The sequence below is a fragment of the Fusarium flagelliforme genome, assembly GCF_020744385.1.
Source record: "Fusarium flagelliforme strain FIESC 12 MPI-CAGE-AA-0113 chromosome Unknown B0J16scaffold_3, whole genome shotgun sequence".
Lineage (NCBI taxonomy): Eukaryota > Fungi > Ascomycota > Sordariomycetes > Hypocreales > Nectriaceae > Fusarium > Fusarium flagelliforme.
Genome location: NW_025763505.1, coordinates 4,453,086 through 4,472,568, shown reverse-complemented (window position 1 = coordinate 4,472,568; position 19,483 = coordinate 4,453,086). Strand labels below are relative to the sequence as shown.

The 19,483-nt window shown below is 49.0% G+C and overlaps 7 protein-coding genes across 7 annotated transcripts; 4 read left to right on the top strand and 3 right to left on the bottom strand.

Annotated features, from left to right (window-relative positions):
- Positions 1–209: 209 nt before the first annotated feature.
- Positions 210–849, top strand: B0J16DRAFT_339477 (uncharacterized protein). Its single transcript, XM_046127560.1, has 2 exons — positions 210–232; positions 284–849. Exon 2 carries the CDS (start codon positions 299–301, stop codon positions 710–712), a length of 414 nt encoding a protein of 137 aa, XP_045985292.1. The 5' UTR covers positions 210–232; positions 284–298; the 3' UTR covers positions 713–849.
- Positions 850–3,218, bottom strand: B0J16DRAFT_339476 (EAP30/Vps36 family-domain-containing protein). Its single transcript, XM_046127559.1, has 2 exons — positions 2,837–3,218; positions 850–2,784 (listed from the first exon to the last, which is right to left on the bottom strand). The coding sequence occupies exons 1-2, from the start codon at positions 2,935–2,937 to the stop codon at positions 951–953; spliced, it is 1,935 nt and encodes a 644-aa protein (XP_045985291.1). The 5' UTR covers positions 2,938–3,218; the 3' UTR covers positions 850–950.
- Positions 3,219–3,496: 278 nt separating this feature from the next.
- On the top strand, positions 3,497–5,149 carry B0J16DRAFT_264747 (SAC3/GANP/Nin1/mts3/eIF-3 p25 family-domain-containing protein; the record flags this gene model as incomplete). Its single annotated transcript, XM_046123369.1, has 3 exons — positions 3,497–3,575; positions 3,642–4,881; positions 4,936–5,149. The coding sequence occupies 3 exons, from the start codon at positions 3,497–3,499 to the stop codon at positions 5,147–5,149; spliced, it is 1,533 nt and encodes a 510-aa protein (XP_045985290.1).
- A 4,509-nt stretch (positions 5,150–9,658) lies between these two features.
- Positions 9,659–9,955, top strand: B0J16DRAFT_339472 (uncharacterized protein). The gene has a single exon (XM_046127558.1). It carries the CDS (start codon positions 9,675–9,677, stop codon positions 9,912–9,914), a length of 240 nt encoding a protein of 79 aa, XP_045985289.1. The 5' UTR covers positions 9,659–9,674; the 3' UTR covers positions 9,915–9,955.
- On the top strand, positions 9,920–11,901 carry B0J16DRAFT_383240 (uncharacterized protein; the record flags this gene model as incomplete). The annotated part of the gene is made up of 3 exons (XM_046131313.1): positions 9,920–10,018; positions 10,161–10,940; positions 10,996–11,901. 3 exons carry the CDS (start codon positions 9,920–9,922, stop codon positions 11,899–11,901), a joined length of 1,785 nt encoding a protein of 594 aa, XP_045985288.1.
- Positions 11,902–12,813: 912 nt separating this feature from the next.
- B0J16DRAFT_413749 (uncharacterized protein) lies at positions 12,814–14,386 on the bottom strand. The gene is made up of 2 exons (XM_046133389.1): positions 14,021–14,386; positions 12,814–13,906 (listed from the first exon to the last, which is right to left on the bottom strand). Exons 1-2 carry the CDS (start codon positions 14,194–14,196, stop codon positions 13,192–13,194), a joined length of 891 nt encoding a protein of 296 aa, XP_045985287.1. The 5' UTR covers positions 14,197–14,386; the 3' UTR covers positions 12,814–13,191.
- An 881-nt stretch (positions 14,387–15,267) lies between these two features.
- Positions 15,268–18,456, bottom strand: B0J16DRAFT_339467 (uncharacterized protein). The gene is made up of 4 exons (XM_046127557.1): positions 17,922–18,456; positions 17,737–17,871; positions 16,677–17,500; positions 15,268–16,628 (listed from the first exon to the last, which is right to left on the bottom strand). Exons 1-4 carry the CDS (start codon positions 18,062–18,064, stop codon positions 15,640–15,642), a joined length of 2,091 nt encoding a protein of 696 aa, XP_045985286.1. The 5' UTR covers positions 18,065–18,456; the 3' UTR covers positions 15,268–15,639.
- Positions 18,457–19,483: the final 1,027 nt, after the last annotated feature.

Here is a 19,483-nt window from a genome sequence, read left to right as displayed (position 1 = left end):
TCCTGAATTCTCCCCAGGATGGATTCACCGCTTCAAGAAGCGTTATGGCCTTTTGATACGAAGACAACGCCGCCATGGTGACGGCGGAATAAATCCCGCCGAAGACATAGGATACTTGGCCGATTGCATTCCCCGATTCATGAATCTTTCTTCAGACACAAGTCCAGGAGCAATCAAAGAAGAAGTCTTACGCGTTGTTGGTATCGAACCCAGTCTCGGCACATGTGCATTGGTGCGTGATGAAGTCCTTCGTAGATTGACGGGCTCTCAACAATCACCACAGCCTCCCCCGCCTCCCATGATGGCCCACGACCCCCCATCAATCCCTCCGCCTCAGCCAGATCAACCTATATACGCTGATGACGACCCTGAAGTCGTCCTGCAGAATGCTTTGCGCCAACTTCAACAGGAAGAGCAAGCCGCCGAGGAGCAGGCTGCGCTAGTGCGCGAGGAGCGTGAGCGTGCTGAACGAAATGGGCTTCAAATGAATATCATGACGACTCCTACCGCGCCGCGTGCCTCACCAATTCAGCGCTTCACGACTACGCCAGCCCATGACTTGGGTGCTGATCTCACCCTCACTCCGATAGCCTCGGAAACACCTGTCACTAGAGATGAGAGGCCATTGAGGTGTCCTTTCTGCGTCAATCAGCGTATGCTGCGCACAATTAAGGAAGCTGTGGAACATATGTCTACCCACGTCGTCGTGTGATCAATGACTATTTGGGTTTCTGGAAGGACAATCGTTATTTGATGGCATGGTCAAAATGGGGTATGGAGTTCAGGTTGAAAATAAAAGGAGTTAAGGGGACTCGCATGGGTGTATATATATGCAACTCTAATAAAACTGATACCCGCGTGCATCGCACGAATTGAATTCTTTCTTAAGATTTGTGGTGAAACGCTCGAGAAAAGTCTACGCTGTAAGAACCAGTGAGGTATGCACGTTTTTATAAAAGCCCGCTTGCTTTCAACGCCTTCATGACTTCATCATTGTCCTTCTGGGCTTGAGTCCTGTGCTTCTTATGTTCACCCTCATTGATATAGTTCACCCAGAACTTGAGTCCCTCTAACCCCTCTTCACGACACAACTCCCCTCGCTCCTCGGCCATCAGCAGTTCCTCTTCTGCAACACCGAGACTCCAGCCGAAGCGCTCAGCGGCTTCTTGAGCAGTCACTCCACGACCAAACTGCTGCCAGTCCCAAGCCACCTCACGATCCGGTGGGAACTCGTGAAGATCTCGCAACCATGCGAGTATAGCTTTTACAGTAGTTCCGTCGGTACGTTCACGACTCTGGACAACCATGACACCACTGCGGAAAGTGCGCAGGCGGACAGGCAGCTTAAGCTTGCTCCAAAGCCTGGCAGCCTTTTCAAAATCTGCTGGACTGACAAGCTCGACACCGCCTCGAGCTCTGTTGAACATGGCCCATAGATCAACAAGAGTGATAATGCCGCCCGCTTTTTTAAGCACACCTCTCGAGTCATCGGTCAGAAATTCAGCCAAATTCCTTGCCAATTCTGACAGATACAGGGACTCGGAACTACCACCACCCACGATGTCCTTTGTTGTGACCAGTCCAAGTTGGCTTGCCGACTCTGCCAGGATGGCGTTCTCTTCGGCTGAAGCATTGCCTTGGCCGTTGTTTGTTTTTCGCGCGAACCGTTCTGCAAGAGCAATCACCTCCTTAGCAGATGACATAAGGGCTTCTAGATCCTCGAAGGCGCTGCCAATAAGCAGCTCGTTGTTCTTGCGCATGTTAAGACCCAGCTGCTCTAGTCCAGCAATACCAACGCCCTTGGTTCGCCCTCCTGAACTACCACTAGCTCCATCGTTTGGCCCTTCGTCCGCAGCTCGACTGTTCGGAGGTGGGGGAGCATCTCGGAGTAACCATTTGCGCTGTGTCATTGAACCTTTTAGCCGCTCAAAGAAGATCTTCTCCCCTCCCCTCCTGAAGGAGATCTTGACGCATTCAGGGGCATCACTTCCATTTTTGTTGCTCTTGCTCTGATCAAGAACAGGGCCTGGAGAGTCGGTCCTAACTGCGTCGGCTGCTGAGCTCTGTTGAATGGGTGATGGTACATTCTCGGATATCAGAGATGCACCGCACATTTCGCATGTCATCAGAGAGGGGTGATTGCTGAACGTGCAACGAGGACACTGGAAGGATGCAGATGATTTCGAGCCATTGGAAACATCAGGTTGACTGGAGTTCGGTGATTGGTCCAGATTCTCCGAAAGAGGTCGTGTACCAAACTGAGCTGGCCGTAGCGGAAGTGGTGAATCTAGAGCTGGCGTGGCAGCTGAACGGTTACTCGCACCAGAAATTGCAGCTTTCAGAACATGAGCCAAAGTCGGCTTAATACCGCAAGCTAGACAAGGAGGTAGAGGCGTATGCGCATTGGCAGTGGTTGGGTCGAAGTTGGAGGGAACTGGGTTTGAGAAAGTGCATATTGTGCAGACCCAGGTTGCACTTGTCACAGTTGGAGGCTCAGGAGGTGCTCGGTACCCAGATTCAGAATGCGCAGGGGATCCAGTCGCGTTCCTTTGTGAGCTTGATGCATTTGATATGGCACGACTGTGATGTGATCGTTTGGGTGGCTTTGGTATCAGAGTCACCTTGGCTGATGACTTGAGAAAGCCAGCATAGAACTCATAACGCTCAACATCTTTCAAGTCCAACGCCACCGAATGTGTTCGAGGTTCTTTCTGATCAACATAGCAAACTCGATGTGAAGTCAAGTAAACCTGTCCATTCTGCTGATTGGGAAGCTTGAACTTGCTATGTCTTTGTCAACATACGTCTCAATACGCCCCGTTAACAAACAACTTACCCCTCATACAAACCGACGTTGTCCTGGACAAAGAGAAGCACCTCATCAGGGAGATAAGAGGGCCGTAGTGCGGTAGTGAGGTCGATTTGTTTCAGAAACATCCGTCATGGAGGTTGGAGGAAATCAGAGGAATTCGAGTAAGACTGGAATGGTTGTTGATGAATGGAACAACGATGATGCAAGTGGAAGATGGCTTGCAGCAAACAGGCGCTAGAACACAAACAAGTTATGTTTCTGATACAATCAAAAACCACAAAACAAAGAATCAGTCTCTTTTGATCGCTTCAAATTCTGAATAGATTCACTTGCCCAAAAGATGAAGTGCTTCGATCGATGTCAAGTGATGTCTTCCAAGGCACGCGAGAGTTGATCGGCCCCTCCAGGGTTGGCGGCCCCACTAGGCGATAAGCTTCCAGTGGGAGTTGCCTTGAACCAACCTTAAGCGCAATACCGGATCACAGTTTCTCCGAGAGTGAGCAGGGACCACACCGCCACCGCCCTGCCTGAACCGAGAAAATAACCTCACAAAGAAACCTCCACACGTAATTCAACCACCGAGTCCCCTCTTGCTCTGCCATTATTATTCGAAGTCTGGCATCATCATTTCTCCCTAACTTATTCCGTGAAACTAACCCCTCGCACCGCTAGCATTTCGTCGCGATGATGCCAACTTGGTCAGCGCAGCAAGCGCCGAGCGTGACCCAGCAAACAGTACCGCCATCTTACGCCTACCCGACGAGTAAGTCATCTCATCACTCATCCGCAAACTCCTATCCTGGCTCGACAAGCCTGACATCAAACGCAGATCCTGCCTTCATCCCCGTCGCCGTTCGTCAAGGATTCAATCAATTCGGAGCCCCGCCTGCTCCTTACGCTGGTTACGCACCTCCTCCACCGCCCCCTGTGCAACCCCAAATGTCTTCTTCGCCCGTGAATGGTGCAACCGCCACGCCAGAGCAGGCCAAATCTAAAGTAGACTGGCCCGAATCTGTTCGGAGCTATGTTCAACGATCTTTCCTCCCGCAAAACGATGAACCGACTGTGGCTCGAGCGGAAGTCGAAGCTAAGCTTAAGGACACTATCGGCACCGCAAAGGCCAACGGCACACTGTATACACTCGACTGGGACAACATGCCTCTTCCCCAGGCCTTGGTGAAGGCTGAACGTGACGCGAATACCAAGCAAAGTTTCCAAGTGCCTATCAACTCCAAGAAGAGGAAATCTACCGATTTCGCCAGTAATGACAACTCCCAGCCACCGTGGCGTACTAACTCTCGATCTTCGCTTGAAGACCGTATTTCCTATTCCTCCCCCGAGAAGCGTGCTTCCATGGACGAGCCCCTCCCTAAATCAAGTAAGTTCCAGAAGGAAGCCAACAAACGCAAACGTCGCTTCGAAACCGAATACAAGTCGCTCCGATCGCCCAGCCCGCCTCCGCCTTCATCTGGACCTATTGTCGGCACTTGTGAGGTACTGGAGAAGAAGTATCTTCGTCTTACCGCTCCTCCAGTTCCGGCCAAGGTCCGACCTGAACGTATTCTGCGCCAGACACTCGATCTTCTGAAGAAGAAGTGGAAGCGCGAAAGCAACTATTCGTACATCTGTGATCAGTTCAAGTCCATGAGACAAGATTTGACTGTGCAACATCTCAAGAACGACTTTACTGTTTCTGTTTATGAAATTCATGCGCGAATTGCCTTAGAAAAGGGGGATATTGGTGAGTATAATCAGTGCCAAACCCAGTTACGATCACTGTACGGGATGGGCCTGAAGGGCAACCCCATTGAATTCAAGGCGTATCGCATTTTGTATTTTATCCACACCGCCAACCGAACTGGCCTGAACGACACTTTGGCAGATCTAACCACAGCAGAGAAGGAGGAGAAGCCGATTAAGCATGCACTGAATGTGCGATCATCTTTGGCACTGGGAAACTATCATAAGTTCTTCCAGCTCTACTTGGATACCCCTAACATGGGCGCATATCTCATGGACATGTTTGTCGTTCGAGAACGGCTTGCTGCATTGTGCAATATTTGCAAAGCGTAAGTTTCCTCAATCCTTGGTTGTCGATGAGTCATTTACTAACTACTTTCTAGATACAAGCCGGATGTGAAGCTTCGTTTCATCACTGAGGAACTCGGTTTCGAGTCCGATGCTGATGCAGCCCAGTTTATCATCGATCAGCAAGGTCAACACTTGTTGGAAGACCGAACAGACTACATTGCATTCCTGACTGGCAAAGCCGGTTCTCTATTCGAGGGTGCACGTAGCTCAGCATTCCAAAAAGTCGATATCAAGGGTCAGATCTAGACCGTGTCTTGCATTTTCGGGTTTCTCTTCTTTCTCTTTTCTTTCTCAATGCGGCTTTCACCCATGTCTCATTGATTGAGACTTTTCCGTCGTTATGTTCTTCGACGACACATGATGATGCTGTCACTTTGGTGATTTGTCATACATGTAGATACGACTCCGGCGTTTGATACCCTATTTCTGCTTAGGTGGCATCGAATTTCTTGCCATTCTACTCTGCGACAACCTGGGTAAAGCATGTCTATAGTTTATCTATGCTGCTTTGCCTTGGGGTTTAAAAATTAACCGTAGCCTCGATTTCAGCATACCAGTCTAACGACTGAGGCGACAGTTTTGTTTGGGTTCACAAAATTGGATGGATGGAAAGGGCTCTAGATATGAGAGATTTGCTTGGGATGCAAACGGATTAGAGCCTTTCGTCAAGTCAACATGCTTTGCTTGTCCTGTTGAGGCCAGTGGATAGATGGCTTGTTGCTAAGCTTGGACAATTGTTGTCGCTGGGCCTGGTCTTTACACACTCGCCTCAACAGGTATGGAAGTAGTTGTGATGGGAGTTCCATGGAGTTATGGGTTGATAGTTTTTAAGTAATTCAATTGATACAATTTCCTCATCTTGTTTGTCAATTTATCTTGATGCTAAATTGAATATATGCTTTTAGAGTCTTGAAGTTGAAGGTCCTTGACAGAATAGATGATTAATTGTGGAGTAATTTCCGCCTTGTATCCACTTGCCTATATAAGTTATTCTTCTGTCGATTTGCCTTGAGAACGCCCCTCTTCGCTCGTTGGCACAGTGGTTAATCGCGTCGGCATGCCGCCGATCGGAAGTGAAACACTTCTTTGTGTTGGGCCTTTCGAGGCCCGCGCTCACTGTTCGAATCCCGTCAATTACTACCATTTTCCCACCATCCGCGTGGGACCTACTGTTGAAACTACTGTTGAACTACCTTTCAACCGATTGACATGATCGCTATTGTCAATCGTTGGTCGGATTGCTATGCCCTAGTTGCCTCTGGCTTTCCACGGCGTCGTACATTTGGACGCCTTTGAATATCCCGACGCGTTGTGTTGTACCTTACCAACGCGCCGAAGAAATTCTGCGTTGAGACCCTGTGTGGTCAATATACGCCCCGACTTCGGTCTGCGTCTGAACTTCGGTTCGGACTGCACCTGTCTTGGGTAGACTTTAAATTCCCACTGCTGTGTTATACCTACTACTGTGTTCTGGCCCTTTGGTAGTGGCCTTGTGGAGACAAGATCAGTGTACAGCGACCCAAGCCAACTCCCTGCGTGGGAGGAATGAAGGTGTGCGTTCTCATTTTTTGTATCTTCTAATGTTAGGCCTATATTGATAATGGCAGTGTACTGTATACTGTAACTTTAGAAGATTAATTTCTTTTTCTCTTTTTACTATGTTGAACCCTTGATTTTCTGTTTACTCTTTACAGTATGTATCTACACTGAGAAATGATTGATTGATGTATGTAAGCTGATGATCTGTAAATACCTATAAGTGTGACTTGACCTTTTAGCTGTGAGAGAGTTTGGGCCATGATGACCTGGGCTGCAATTGAAAACGATAACCCCCTGCAGTAAGAAACACAAGACCACTTGAGAGAAAAACTTTAGAAAGTATTGAAACAGGGAGTGCCGAAGCGTCGGGATGAGCAGCGGACCTTGTCTTGGCTCATCAAGCAAGGGCTATCTGCTCGATCAGACACTATTCTCGCCTACGCTTGATATTAATGCAGAGGCCATTGTCTTTGGAACCGACACATGCCATCATGCGAGACGTTCCGCGGGTGATGAACAGCAAGGTCGTTTGTTAGTCGAAGCGAACGGGAGATTGACACTCGAGATTATGGTATCCGCAGACAAAACGGCGCCATGATGAACGATGGCGGGGGACGCTTCCGGTGGATTAATTGAAACTCGACAGGGTATGGGTCATTTGAATCATGACATGGCCATGGCTTTCAAAGATTAACATGTTGCGTGAGAAAACTCGGAAGACACGATGATTCCGTCCATAGCAGTACAGTTGAGTGATGACATGGAAGCCATGGAACGCTGTCCCGAGGACAACGGATCAATTCTATGGGATCCGGAACACATTATTGCTTCTATTGAACTCTGTTCTTTCTTCAACATGATGAGTTCTGTAACGCTGAGGCCCTTTCATAAGGATTTATCAGCACTGACTTCTCATCAAATGCTGAAGAATCGAGTGTGCGGTTGTCGCTTGCATAAACACAAGAGACTGGACCACCAACATCCGGCGTCAGATGGTTGTGTCTTTATGCATTCCGTATCGAGGTTGTCTTGAGTTGAGTTAAGACCCAAGCCTTTCCATTATGCCGAACACATATACCCTATGCTGTCGAGAATATATGATGACATCAACAGCGGAAGAAAGGAACGAGGTTCTGCAACAAGGTGTGAAAAACTGTGCATAATCCTTGGTCTCTGGCATCGTGATTTCTAGAAGGCCAGTCAGTTACAGGACATGTAGAGTAGCAATCAATGCGGTGCGATCGATGCGTGGCCCCCCTGCATGATGAACCATCCCTGCCACACGCGACGAGTTCCCCGTTTCTTCCAGCTAGCTGCCCGGAAATTTCTCGAGTTTGATTTAATTAATTAGCTGGCACGTATAAAGAGGAAGAGACTGGACGAGAAGAGATGAGGGGCTCTGGCTCTGGCTCTAGGCTGGGCTGTAATCACGAATCCACTCAGTATCCCTGGCTAATTTGACAACACCCATGACCCGGGGATGAGCGAAAAAGAATGAGACGAGACAGGGTCGAGCGGTTGGCCCGAGTTGAGTCGAGGGCACTTTTGTGATGGCATCCCTTTTTTGACAGTCATGAGGGGTTGGATGGTAGGATACGATAGGGATTGGTTCTGTAAGCGGATGCTGTCTGCCTGTAGATGCGATATTTTGGGCATTGCTGTGTATAATGCTGCATATGTGTGGTAGATCTCGTGCCCTCTTGCTAAGTATAATTGTCTCGAAGCGCCGAATGGTGTAGTGTAATTGGCAGTTTGGAGGTTGAGGATGGACAAGGGTTGGATACTGACATTTTAGTGGTGAAGAGCTGAAGCGCTTTTACTGTAAGGCCTAACATAGCTCTTGGCAATTATCAATAACTTCAGACTCCAGACTAGGAATACGATGGTGCAAGAGCTTCACCTGATATTTTGTCGCTATGACATTCTCAAACATAGACCGTTGCTGTAGGTAGCTCTTAAAAGCTTGTCAAAGCTCAAAGCCATGATGGATTAGGAACTGATGGCTCTATCTACTGGTCACTGACCACCAACAAGCTCCATCCACCAAGTTGATCATGTTGTCTATTAATTTGTGATCAAAGTACGACTCCCGCATTCTCTGGTCTTTTCTGATTCTCTGATACTTTGACTCTTCTTCTTCTTCTTTTCGCTGCCTTTTGCTCTCTACCCAGCCTCCAGTCTCAATCATTCCCACTTATACAAGACCCGCGTCTCTGGCAGATGCCAAGTTTGTCATTTCTGACCCCTCCATCCATCAAACAATCACCCCACCTCCAAGTGTAAAGTACCTAATTAATCTGGGGGGGACTTTCATTCATCCACCTCTTCTGCCTTTTTGTTGCCCGCGATTCAACTTGAAAGAGAGAGGGTTGCATATAATCCTTCTGCATTATTGATCAAAAGAAATTCAAAACGAGCCGTCTTTTTTTCTTCTACATCTCCTACGAAACAACGCGTCACTGATGCACTGACGTTTTCAACATCCGAAATCCGATCAGTCACAGGTTTATACCGGAGGACCAAACCTAAGTCATCAGGTTGTTGCGAAGTAGAAAGAAGCAAAAGTTGAAGGCAAAATCAAAATCAAAACCACGAGAAGGCAAAACCCTATCTTCTCCCTTTAACTCGCCACCGAATCGAGTCTCTTCCTTCTTTACAATTTATTTTCAAATCTCTTTCAAATCTGTCGACCATTACACAATCGCTTCCACGACGTTTCGCTCCACCTGAACAGAGCGCAAGTAACGGAATACAGTATAAGTATCCGTACACCTCAGTCACTGACCTCAAGCGCCCCCTGGCGTGTACTTCGCAGCCCAACTTCTTGACGGGACTCAACTAAACGTCCATCCCTCCAACCCATTTTTTTTCTGCGCAGTGTGACCTGGGGCAGGCATTCCACTGTAAGGTACCTTCCCTCGAGGGTCCTTCCCACCCCCACTTCGCTGCAACCGCTGCCCGTGCCCGGCTCAGCGGTTAGGTACAGTGCAGTAGTAAGGCAGCCTGTAGTAGCCTGAACCTGTACCTTGCCTTACACCAATATCGGCCTGGATCGAAATAAGGTAGCCCAGCCCGCCGTCGTGTTCCCATCGGGTCCGGTTCGTCTCTATCTTACTCAGGTCGTTCTTGCGATCCATATTCAATTCTTGGTCCTTTTTTTACAACCTCCACCTTCGAGCGATTCACAACTTCTCAACTTGCAACTGCCCAGGAGGCATTCGGTTACACAAAAATGAAGGTTCGTCATTGCCCTTTTCGGTCGTTCATGCCTCTCATTACAGGTCATCGTCATGTCGTGCTTTGCGTCCAACTTCTTGTGCCTCTCAAGGCGTTATCCTCATCTCCTTCTCACTGCCTGGGTTGCCCCCCTCCCCCGCCGCATTCGACTGCACTCGTGCAAGGCGCTCTCGTCGTTACTTATTATTTGCGTCGCCTTTGCTGGCGCTCTGCAATACTCGAGTCAAAAAGCTAACAGTAATGCGCTTCGTACAGGCTCTTCGACGTTCGATCAAAGGTGACAAGGACAAAGGACCAGTCACTCCCAAATCGGCTGTCGCCATTGTTCCTCCAAAGAAGGTTGGTGGCCTCCCACTCCCACGCAAACCATAAGCCTCAATAGTACTCCAACCGGTTTGCCACTTTGGGCACCGCCATGGTTTCACGGCGAACTGGACATTAACCTTGAAGCTCAAATGCTGATGCCCAACCCAATTTCCAGGTCATTCGAGCGCTTTACGATTACGAGGCTCGATCCAGCCAAGAACTCAGCTTTTCGAGAGGCGACTTTTTCCACGTTATCGGCCGAGAAGACGATGACGACTGGTACGAAGCATGCAACCCAGCTCTTCCTGACGCTCGAGGTCTCGTGCCTGTCACCTTCTTCCAAGCCCTGGGCCGAACCGAGCGAGATAGTGCGCAGTCAGACGGTGGTCAACCTCCCATCCCAACCAAGAACCCCGATCATGATTCCGGATACAGCGAATCGCCAGCAATGCATCCTGCGCCAGCCGTAATGTCACCTACTACCAATGCTGCGTTTCAACCAGGTCATCAGCGCAACTCTAAATCAATCGGAAAGTCGGGTGCGATGGTCTACGGAATTGTCATGTACGACTTCGCCGCCGAAAGGGCAGACGAGTTGGAGGCCAAGGCTGGCGAGGCCATTATTGTCATTGCCCAATCGAATCCCGAGTGGTTTGTCGCCAAGCCCATAGGTCGACTGGGCGGCCCTGGATTGATTCCCTGTTCATTCGTCGAAATTCGTGATATGGCAAGCGATAAAGCGATTCAGAACCCGGGAGATGCGATCAAGCGTGCTGGTGTTCCCAAGGTGGAAGAATGGAAGAAGATGGCCGCCGAATACAAGAACAGCAGCATCACTTTGGGCAAGTTCGACTCAGGTGCTCCTGGTCAACCGGGACAAGGCATTGAGCAAGGGATGGAACGTATGAGCATTCAGCAACAGCAGCATTCCCGACAACCTTCACAAAACGGCGCAGTAAGTGTATACCATATGCCATTTCTAGTCAAGGGGGAAACTAATATCTATGTAGCCGCAAGGATACGCCAGTCAGCCCCGAACATCTCAACAGCAATCACCTCAGCAAGGCCATATGCAAAAACCCGCGGCTCCCCTCCATGCACCTCTCGAAGCACGTATACCCCGATACTGTTTTGCTGAGGACAAGTACTGGTTCGTTATCGAAGCCGTGCTCGAAGATGGACGACAATGGGAGCTTTCTCGCTACTACGAGGACTTTTACGATTTCCAGATTGCTCTCCTCACTGAGTTCCCGGCCGAGGCTGGCAACACAGGGACACAGAAGCGTACTTTGCCATATATGCCCGGTCCCGTCAACTATGTCACAGATGCGATCACCGAAGGACGACTGCATAACCTGGATGCATATGTCAAGAACATGCTCAACCAACCCCATTACATCTCGAGGTGTAACCTGGTGCGACAGTTCTTTGCACCTCGCGAAGGAGATTACGAAATCGATCCCAACGACAACGAAGATGAGTACCGTCTGTCGCAAGGCTCTCAAATGTCATCTGCAGAATCTCCGGCTGGTGGGTCGCAGAACCATCTGAATGGTGGTGGATATGGGGCACCAGAGCACCCTGACATGCACAGACAACCATCCTCTTTGTCACAGCCTTCACAAGCCTCACTAGGCGGCGCAGGCATGCAGCCTCCCGCCCAACCAGCATCCGCTATGAAGATTAAGATGTACTTCAATGGTGATCTCATCGCCATTCGTGTACCAACCGATATCTCATTCCAGGCTCTCTACGACAAGATCTGTGATCGCCTGAAGGTTTCAGCCAATGAGGAAATCCAGCTCTTCTACAAGGATGAACCTACAGGAGATAAGCCCAGCATGATTAGCGACAACGATCTGGATTTTGCTCTTCAGCGGAACGAGAAGCTTCTTCTCTACGTGGAGGCTGTATGAGTTCCTGGACTTAGCTGACGACGACGGTGTTTCAGCTTGGTTGCATTACTCGAGTGCCCGGATCTAAGTTGAGAGTTAAAACTCCACCAACGAGGGCAGCATCTGGACCGACATTGTATATTCTGGCCCCTCCGAACCCTTGCCCTACAGTACAGAGCCTGGCACCTTGATGACGTGCGTTTTTCTCTTCCATGACGGATCTACAATATTTTATGAGTCCCCAACGGACGACACGCCTACTTCCCTTTTTTATTTTGTTTTAGTTTGTGCGGATTCATGACGACACGTCGGCGAGGAACTTGATGCTTCTTTGATACCATTTTATTAGCTGGACGTGCATAAGTCTTTACGTTCAGTGCACCAGACGTTCGTTGTCTTTCGTTGGGCATGCAATGCCCCCCTCTTTTGCTCTTTTACCCCTTTTTGTGTACTTTCTTCTCTGACATCTTTACCTTATGGTAGATGTCCGGCCGTTGGAGTGCCGTTTGATATCACATGACTGAGCTCAGTGCTTTTTTCCTTTTACTTTTACTTTTCGTTAGTTCCTCACCGAAGGTTGACTAGGCCTGTGGAGGGTGTTCAAAGTAGGAACCGAGGATAGGCAGATGTGGCCAGGCTCTACGCAGCACATCGCGGAGGGGATGGTCAGAGTAGGCATGGTTTCAAGGCCATCGAGGCGCAGTAGAAATAAGCTCACCAAGCCGAGTTTGTGGTGAAGATAGGATGGCAAAAGGCAGATACCGCAGAATTGCGACGAGCCAAATAGTGAGCAAGTCAGGAGCACTTCGAGTGCGGGTGGAGGTGGAAGTGGAAAGCATTATGAGCGCATATGCGTGATGAATGAAAGCGACAATTCAATTGACTTTCCCTGGCCTTTATGTGAACAGTACTCGATGTTATTCGGCATGTTGCAACTCCTTCACATCGTAGAGACTAATGCATATTGTGGTAATTGTATTTTCCTCATGTATAAGTCGGCCGTATCAATCTTGACTCTTTCTTATACGCAGTCAGCCCGTCTATATTCTAAAAGTCTATCATGGACAGTGAATCATCGTCGTATGCTCTTTGTGCATTTCGCCATCCTTGAAACCATGAAATGCAACATCAACCCCAAATGCCGTGAACCGTTACAGGATCAAACAAACAAATGCAACCATTTTATTACGCAGCCGCGTAACTGAAAACGCCAGGAACCAAAAACCCAAAAAACCGGTAAAATGAAGTCATACCCGTTGTTAGGGTGTTGACGTGAGAATGTGATGTCAGCGGCTGGAGATCCAACTCTTTCTATTCCAGCTTGGTCATGAGGTTTTTGCGCACTTTCATGTTGACGACACCACCCACTCCAAACGCAGGAACAATTCTGCAGATTCGCGCAACTGAACTGATCAGCCAGTTGCGGCGCACTAGATCTAATCTGTCGCGCAGAGATACTACTGCACCGCCAGGTCCAGTCGCTTGACGGTTGTAGAGATCAAGACCGAATAAGTGCATCGGTGTGGAAATGAACTGCACCATAGCTGGTGCCATGAATTGCGCTGCGTAGAGTCCGGACACCTTCTTCTTGATCTCCTCTGAGAACTTTGTGTCCAAGTAAGGACCTAGCAGAGGAGGAACGTTGAATGAAGCAAAGATGGTCATACAATCGCGCAGCGCGAAAAGACCGTATGAGGCAAGAGGCACGGGTCTAGGAACAACACCAGGAGGACCGAACATACGCACAAAGACCTGATCCTTGTAAATGCAAACACCAATGTTTGCAGCGCTGGAAGCTGCGAATTTGGTCGTTCCGGCGGTGATGGTCGAGGCAGGTTTGTTGCTGGTGGTCGCAAATGCGGTATCGACGGTGTTGGCGGTGAGATACGTTCCGCCGTAGAGGCAGAAGATGAGCGCGGTGGGTTTTGAGAAGAGGATGGTGTGAGGGCGGGTGATGAGAGTTCGGAGGGAGGATTTGACTGAGTTGGCGAGGGTGTTTGCGCCTGAAGCGTTTTCCATGATGGAGCTGTCATGATGTCAGTTTTGAAGGTTCTTGCGATGTCGGGCATGTCTCTCTTTTGGAGTATATATGTTTTGCGCAAACAAAAACACAATTTGGAGAGATTTCAAGGGAACTTACCGGTCGATAATTGCAATGAGAGGCGCAACCATAGAGGCAGCGCTCGCAGCGGACAGGAAATCGGCGCCGAGTCGTGATGTCAAGTTCTTGGTGTTCCATGTGTTTTTGTTGGCGGTGATTTGCTCGGGTGTAGTTGTCCCGGCCAGAGCCAGCGCTGGCGCATCAGAGTCCTTCATGATTCCTTTATTCCTGACAATAATCCTTCTCTTGTCGTAAAACTTTCTTTCCTTGAGAAATCTAATATGACGGGAGGTGAAAAAGAGAGGAAGCAAACTGGGGAAGAATAAAACAGGAACACAAACTAAAGCTCGGAGGAAAAAAATAACAGCTAGGGGGCATGAGCATGGGATAGGATAGAAAAGCGACAAACGAACGGTTGTAAACCCCGAAGCAAATCCCTTAGTGGGCTGGTGTAACTAAAGCTAAAGATCCCCCACTAATTACTTGGACCCCCCGATTTGATATGGACGAGAGCTGATACGAAAGTTCGTTCGGTCAGGACTGACTCCCGGGGCGCCGAGATCGGCGGACCGTTCGGACCCGATGCCGAGTTTCTACGTCGGCGGTTTCTCGCGGATAGTAGGGGATTTACATGCATCTTCATAATTGTTCTAAAATTCATGATGAATACATATATTCAGATGAATTGGACTCAATCTCTGGGTGTCCATGTGTATGTGTGTGTCAAGCTGAGGTATCGTGTAACCCACCAGAACCCGCTTAAGCTAACCAACAAACACCAGAACTCTTCCATCACAAACCGAACATACTTCAACTCCATAAGAAAACACTCTAGATCCAATAGTCTGACCGCCCATTGAACCAAAGATATTCTCGAAAACTGGACTCGTCCTCCCCGCAATACCCTTAACTTGTGACTTTGACTTACACGCGATCTTCCCCACGCCGACGCTTGCCGCTCACCGGGCACACTATTTCTAGACCAATCTTGTCGGTTATCTTTGTCGAAGGCTCTGCGGCTCAACCTAGCAATCTGAGCTAGTCGATATGCAGGCACGAGTCTGCCCCTCGTAGAAGATGTCAATTGGATCTGCAACGGCATATGACGGCTTTAAGTAAAAGGAAAGCCCGTAGAACATCACTAGACTTTTCTTATCGACCGATAACCCACAGAGCATGCGGATATCAAAGGCAATTAATACCAGAAGGAAGTCCTGTTGGCTTTCTCAACACAGCTTGATCCTTGATCTCGAGTATTCGTAGGATATGACAAAATGCAAGAAGGGTCTTCGTAATCATGCGATTGAGGCTGTCATTCTAATGCTAGGTAACTCCAATAAAGGTATCGAACAATACAAACAAGTCAAATCCAAGCATCCTCAAGGAAAAGGCCCAGATCTGGGGTCTTTTATCTTGTGGTTTAACAGAAAGTTTATCTCCACAGCAATAGCTGATCTTCAGAGCCGTTGCTCTCCGCCTCTCCACTGCCACTCTCCACATCACACCAAAACTTCTGGAACGCTTCGTAGCCGGCCCCTCTGTTGACATACCCACTCTTGACCTCGACCGACGAGACCCGTGCAGAAAGAGGCCCTGTGTTTAGGAACCCCAATGTTCCAGAGCTTCAACGGACCGGCCCGACCGTGGAAGAACCGCAGTTAGGCGGCGGTGGCACTCGCATCTGAGCTTCCACCACCGCTTCCACCAGCTTGCTTCTCTTGCATCGCCAGAACAGCCGCCGTGAGTTGGTCAATCTTGCGATTCAGCTCACTAAGATGCACCTCCATGGCAGTTGGGGCATCCATATCATCCTCACGCTGCTCAGCGGGTTGACCATTTGTTCGCCCTCTAGGAGATGTGAGGGCCTGGCGACCGACGGTGGATGTAGATCGCTTCGGAGCAATCGCCTGTCTACCGTTGCGCCTAGAAGAGTGCTTTGGGCCCTTGAACCCAGCGAATTCGTCCTCCAGAGCTCCAGGCTTGCGGTACAATTCATACAGCTTGATGATGCTAACAATAGGCCAATGAGTAGCCTTGAGGAGCATAATACGCCCGGCACGGAACCTCTCGTCCGCCGCAAAAATCAGCCGCCAAGGTCGGAAAATGACCAGAGCAAGCAGGTTGAAGGGAGGGTAGAAATGGGTGAGTCGGTTGCTAGTCGACGCCTCCAAGACATAGACGCTGTACACGTACAGGTACTCCTCCTTAGCGTGGGTAATAACCCGCGAGAAACTGTTGGAAAGCATACCAGTCAGGGAACCCATCAACAGGAAGCTGGAAAGTGTGATGAACATAATCATCAGAGGCGGTCCAAAGAAAGGATCGATCTGGTTCATCACCTCGAAGCCGATGGGTGCTGAGCCATAGAATATCTTCGTCAAGATCCAAGCCATTGACTTGAATGCAAAGACATCACGACCCACGAGCGAAAAGGTTGTCAGAAAGCCGCAGTACACGACAACAACGAGTACCATGTATTTGAAGAAGTCCTTACCCATCTCCTTCAAACAAGGTATCAGTGTACCCCAAGCTGGGCTTAGACTCAGGATGGAAAAGATGCGAGGAATCATAAAAAGGGCCTCAAGCGCCAGAATGTCAAATGCCAGGTCACTCAACTCAGGTTTGTTTTGGAGAATACCAATGGTGCCTGTCATCAGTTAGCGTGCTGTACTTTCACAGGAGTTGTTCTCCTTACGCAGAATCGCAAAAGCAAAGCCGATAGTGATCATGATCATGTCAAACAAGTTCCAGATATCTGTGGCATAGAAGATGGAGCCCGCATCAAGCCACTCGCTAAGTTCATCGTAGAAGAATGCCGCTATCCAGAAGAAAAGGATCACCTCAGGGATGGTGATTCGGGACTCGTCTCGCACAATGAGAACGCAGTAGTACAGGGCGAGGAAAATGCAGAAGAACACCACCTCCCAGCACTTGAGATATTTGGGCACACGCAACCGAGAAAAGGGGTCCGCTGTCCTAGGGTTATAGAACCGGACCTTCTTGGTTGAGTGCACCGATAAACTGTCCCAAAAGACGATATCGCCGCTCCATATAGCGGTGATGATCTTCTGCACTATGTGCTGACTGAGGAAGCGTTTGGCGTCGGCAATGGCGGCAATCTCGAGGGCATTCAAGTTCTTAAAAGACGATGTTGGATCGTCATCCTCATTGTCCTCGTCATCGGATGTCATGGTCAAGCGGGAGAGAGAACTTAGAAGTTGGTTCCGCTTCATGCTACTCCCAGCAGGGCCAGGACCACGTCGGCGGTTGTCAATGTTGCGAATATGGGAGAGAAGAGGAGCGTGCTCTCCGGCTTCCTCTGCTCCAACGTGGCCATTGCCTGCCTCTTCTTCTTGGTGGTCGTCATCAAAGTTGGGGATCTCATAAAGACAGTAATTAACTGCTTCACGTTCAGAAAGACGAGTGAGAAAGCGCCATGCAACGATTTCACAGGCATCAGCGCGGGATTCTCCTAGTGTGCGATGGTCTGAAGAAGACGTATAATGCCATTTCAGGGCGCTGTAGCAACTCTGTCAGCTGAGAAGTACAAAGATTTGAGAGCGCGTGTTCGCATCAGAGTTGCACGGCATATGCAGTCAGGTTGAAGACGGGATGAGCGATTCTGTGATTGGCTCCCCTGACAGTTCTTGTTATGCAGCCACAAGTACCAGTCAGGAGAATAGCGATACAAGATTCGAGGAGGGCATTGAAAAAGAAACAATTGACCAGCATAACGCTGTCCAAGTGATACGTACAGGAGAGCATTGACGATAGCAGGGTTGGTGCATGTTGCAGTGAGATGATCCACCAGGATGCGTAACGAGGTCCCCGCAGCTGTAGTTCTCAGCTGCTCAAAGGTGCTCGGCAGCTCAATAGCTGCAACAAAGTATCTTGAAACGCATCAGTCAAGATCAATTGGGTCATAGTCATCGGTACTCACAAGGAGAGCTTCTTGACGACCTCGCGGAAGCTATCGCTAGTAGTAATATCCGGTAAATCGCTTTCGTAATCGTGACGGATGGAGATGGGGCTGCCATCGCGGGGAGCAGGAAGCTTCTTGGACTTGACCTTGATAGGCATCATGAAAGATATTTAGTAATAGATCAAAAAAGCATGTCCTCTGCTGAGGTTTTAGGTTGGAGATTGATTGTCAGGAGTGGCGGGCCGCCTGAAAGAATTGAGAAGATGAGTTTGTAGTGTCGGTCAACGAGAGTCCCCGTCTCCTTCCCTCCTTTGTTTGCGTTTCTCACGATGTAAGGAAGGAGAGATGCGGAGATGGAATTGTGAAGGAGGGGAAGGAAAGAGCGGGCCTGTGCACTGTTAATTCGAGTTGAGTCAAGTCAAGACAAGCCTGTCGATCGGCTTCCGACAGCCAAGCAAATGATAGACACTGATGGTATCACGAGAGTGAATGGGAGGTGGGAAAAGGCAACCAGTTGGGGGTTTCAGGAGAAGGATAACTAGTTCTATTGCTGCCCAAAATTAACCAACCAGTCTATCAACTGTGCCAACTAACAAACTGGCTACTCTTTTGTGTCATCTTGACTGCGCCGAGTTTAGCGCGCGCACCGAAGATCCCTCAACTCCAACTAGGCATATTCCTGGCTATACAGTCCCTATCGAAAAAACTCTCCAACCAGAGAGGCTGGTGAATGTCACGACGCTTCTCAAGATTCCAGGGTTCGATGTCAGAGTGGAGAAAGAAGGGTCCTTGTACGAAGCTTGGCACCACTAAGAGATGCTTGTCAATCTCCAGCATTGCGGATTGGACGATCTAGACTTTGTGAATCAAGTTTATTTGAGCTTAGAGGAGCGCTCACTTTCAAAGCGAACCTCGATTTGACAGATCAAATCCCGTTAATCAACGCGGCACAGGATAGCGGTTCGTTAAAGGGAAGCCATCTTCTACTCCGTATTCAATCGGAAAATCTAAACTTTACTGAAGGCGATGAGGACTACTTTGTGTTATATCGCAATTCATCAATGGGTCGCAGTGCCTACCGGTGCAGTCAACAGACTTGGCACCACCTGTAGGTGAGCCCGTCTTACCCCACATTCTAGGTAGGCTCATGGCTTCAAGCTGGCTACGATTTATCTCATATTCTCATTGTCGGTTCATTCAAGAGCTTCTGCGCAGAAAAAAGTCTTCCCTTTTCTCCTCTTGCACACTTTACGCTTTCACTGTATATTTCTTTACTCCCTCTCAACAATCACCCTTCCCACAAGCGTACTCATACTACGGTACTCGGGTCTGCTAGTGACACATCTGGTGATAAGATGCCCGGCAACGCGTACTTAATAAAACAACACTTTTGATCACACAAACATACTGCACGGTAAGTACAGAGATTACTTTGCTCGAACCGGATCAACTAACCAAATCAATAGAAGAAGACCGTACCAACAGACACCATGACGCCCCGAAAGGGAGGCACGAGCATCAGCCCAGCTCTCGGGAAGCGTCTCCGTGAAGCGGAATCTGAGAGCGCCGAGAGCATAAGA